The sequence below is a fragment of the Galeopterus variegatus genome, unplaced genomic scaffold, assembly GCF_000696425.1.
Source record: "Galeopterus variegatus unplaced genomic scaffold, G_variegatus-3.0.2 Scaffold2680, whole genome shotgun sequence".
NCBI classification, from domain to species: Eukaryota; Metazoa; Chordata; class Mammalia; order Dermoptera; family Cynocephalidae; genus Galeopterus; species Galeopterus variegatus.
The window spans coordinates 157744-161283 of record NW_007728791.1 but is presented as its reverse complement, the minus strand read 5'-3'; the positions used below and the strand labels follow the sequence as shown (position 1 = coordinate 161283).

The window sequence follows — 3540 nt, the reverse complement described above, 5'->3', positions numbered from 1 at the left end:
CATTTGTAAAGTGGAAATAATACTTTCATTCTGCTAGTTTGTTGTCAGGATCAGAATAATGTGCATTACAGTGCTTGTATGCAGACAGAGGGAAGAAAGGGGCTTTTACTGGCTCAACTTATTTGACTGTTATTGTCATCATTATCATCAATTACTATTTATTTGATGCTGATCTGCTGTGCAGTAAGCAAGCAGTATAATTAAGAAGCCAGGAGTATGGGAACCATTGATTAGCGTTGTTTGCCGCATGTATTACCACCAAAGCACAAGGACAGAGCATCAGTGTTGCCATGATATCCTTTGTGGACTTAAGGCAATATTAAATTACAAGTCCATAAGGGAACAGGTCATCTGTCTGCTTCCCTTTCTGCCATGTTGTATGAGCTCTGTATTCATGCAGAGTTTTAAGAGTGGGCTTGGAAGTTATGAGGAGACAGTCTATTATATTTGGGAAAGAAAATAATTGCTACGTTCATGCCAGACAGTGGCTCAGCCATTTGGGCAGGTGACTCAACCTCTTCTAAGCCTCAGTTTCTGTTTCTATGAAGTGGGAGTGGTAATAGCTGCCTTCTTCAGATTGTTGTGAGGATAAATGACAAGATGAATGTAATGCACTTGAGCACAGAGCATGGTATACTACAAATGCTTGATTAACAGCAGCTATAACAATATAGCCAACTACCACTAGAAAGAATTTGAACATGTCCCAATTTGGCTTCCGATTCCTAATCAAGGTCCAGCAAATTAAATTGTGAGTAGCAGAAAAGAAAAGGTTCCTATCCACAGCTTTATTAAGTTTATATTTACCTGGCTGTTGTCAAAAATGACTTGATTGTTCAAGAGATATAGGGACATTTGGCTTCCAGTTTGCGGGAGAACATTTCTTCCTCCATCAGCTCAACAGTCAGTCCCCAGATCCAGAAATGGAGAGCTTGGGACAAGGTCAGAATAAAACATCACCACTCAATCATGCTCACCAGGTAGCTCTTGCACCAATCCTTAAAGGAAAGAGGTAGGGTCTCTTCATGTTTCCATAAAGTCCATAGCCTCATATTTTCCCACAGAATATTATATGGAATAAGTAAATAAAGCCTATACTTGTGTGATAGGGGTGGCAACAACACTTTCAGACTTGGTTCTTGGCACATTTTGATTTGTAAATACCATGACAGGGCAAAAGCATGCCATTCCACACTAATGCTACTCTTTCACTAAACTAAAGCCTGGGACAATAAGATGTGGCATGGCTTTAAAACTCAATAAGCCATCTTCGTAGTGCAGTTGGTTAGCACATTCAACTGTTAACTGAAAAGTTTGTGGTTTGAGCCTCTCCTATGTTGGTCTTGTCTCCAGCCAATTTTTTGGTGATGAAAATGTTCCAGAATTAAATAGTGGTGATGGTTGTACAACATTGTGAATGTACTAAATGCCACTGAATTGTACTGAATTGAATGTTAAAATGGTGAATTTTATGTTACATGTTATTTTGTTATTATGTTACATGTTATTTGGTTTTTTATTAATAAAAATAATAATAGCAAAACCCCAAAAGATGCATTGAAGGGTGCATTTTCCCAACCCTGAGTTGTAACTGTATTTTTCTTCCTGACACATATATACCTACCATATAGTATAATCTGATATTGGAATGCCTATATGTACATCTGATTTTTAAGAATCTCTGGTCTAAGTGTTCCATTCTGTAGCATTTTAGCATCACCCAGAAATATGTGACTCATTCACATTCCTGCTTTGGATGAGATTAAGAATTGTATTAACTGCATAAGCACATATATTCCCTTGGAAAACTCTTTGGCCTTAGCACATATTTGCCTATTCTAGAAAATTCTCCTATCCAAAAAGCAGGCTAGGAATGCAATGTGTGTCTGCCCTCTTCAGAGGCATTGTATGGCTTTCTTAACAAATGGGAAACAGGAGAAAGAAAAGGATTCTTAAAGAGTACAACTGAACCAGTTCCTGAGATTCTTCTTTTAGCCAGCTCAACTTCCCAGCACAGGACTCAGGACTCTCATTTCTTCTAGACAAAGTCAATATTGTTCATTTATAAAGCAGGATCATAAGAGGTGGCAGGTCTTTAAGACCTATAGAAGCACAGAGTACAAAGGAGAAACAGGGTAATTGGGAAAGACTCACAAAAGAGACAGTGTCTTTTGGCAAGTCCTTTAAGCAAGGGTGGTAAATACCTTCCAGAGAAAGGCTTCAGCAAGAGCCAAGGAAGCTTCAGGCTGTTCAAGACTGGCCCTGGTGAGCAGGGAAGAATGACCTTGTACACTCCTGTGGAGGAAAATGCTCCCTGGAAAGTTTTTTTTCTCACTCCAGCCAGCAGATTTTAGCTGCTCCTGCTATACCATTTCTTTCCAGAAATACGAAGGCTTGTGAAAGATAAACAAGCCTGTGATGATCCCTGCAATCAGGATCAGGGAGAAGAAGACCATGAGGCAGACATAGGTGAAGTGGGAGAGAGGTCTGGACGCCGGTGTCTCAGCTGGAATCATGTTGGTCAGGTTCAGCATGTAGCCCAAAGTCCATCCAGCATCACTGCCCTGGATCTGCAAACGGTGGAGAAAGTGTGTTGATTGTGGTCTGAGGAGATAATGTGTAGCTTTCATGCAACCCCATCCATAGCACTGAGCACCTGGTAGGTGGAGAGCACCACGTTCAGTTCTCTAAATGGATTAACTTGATACTTTAAACTGAGAATATGGTTGTAGAGAAACATAGAGTAGAAGCAAGTGATTAAGAGAGTTCAGAGCCTCACTACTATAGTCCCAAAATTCAGAGAAGAATTTGGTGAATGGCTGCCCAGTTCTCCTGCCTAGAAGAACTTAATTCAAATAAACCTTTGGAGCTTTACATTCGTGTTTTCATTTTGTGTGAATATGGGGGGTGGGGAGAAGGGATGGGGCATGATAGGAAGCAGGCAAAAGGATGAGAGAATAATGATTGTCCCTGGCCTTTTACATCTTTGCAGGCCCAGGAAACTCATTCATACAATACCAGGACTTTTTTATGATTCAGCTAGGGAAAAATTGGGGAACAATCCCAGCAAGTCAATCTTACTTTGTGGAACTTAGAAGACTATTCATATGCATAAGAAAGGATACTTATGAAATGATAAAACATGCTCGAGCTTCCCATCCTCCTAGGAATATAATTTTGAAAATGTTTTTATTACATGAGTTGTGCATAGTCATGGCAGAAAAATTAGGATAAACCTAAAGAAGAAAATTAAATCATCCATTCTTCACCACTCAGAAGTTCCTGCTCTTTACATTTTGTGACATATATTTCCAGTCTGCTCTGTGCATGTGTTTCCTTACAAAAACTGGAATTAAATTTTATGTAGAATAATTCACTTAATACCTTGTGAAAATCATCCCGTGTCTCACCATCAATACTTATGTCTACATCATCATCAGTGGCAAGAATTGACTTATAGATTCAATTTTTTTTTTTTTTTTCCCTTTTTGTCTTTTTTCGTGTCCGGCAACGGATCGCAACCCTCAGTGTCACGCCCGC

At 39.5% G+C, this 3540-nt stretch overlaps 1 protein-coding gene across 1 annotated transcript in view; it reads right to left on the bottom strand.

Annotated features, from left to right (window-relative positions):
- Positions 1 to 1504: 1504 nt before the first annotated feature.
- Positions 1505 to 3540, bottom strand: part of ENTPD1 (ectonucleoside triphosphate diphosphohydrolase 1) — a 78919-nt gene continuing 76883 nt past the window's right edge. The window contains exon 10 of the mRNA XM_008582608.1: positions 1505 to 2570. Coding sequence (XP_008580830.1) covers positions 2364 to 2570 — 207 coding nt within the window. The 3' untranslated portion in view covers positions 1505 to 2363. The remainder of the gene's footprint in view (positions 2571 to 3540) is intronic.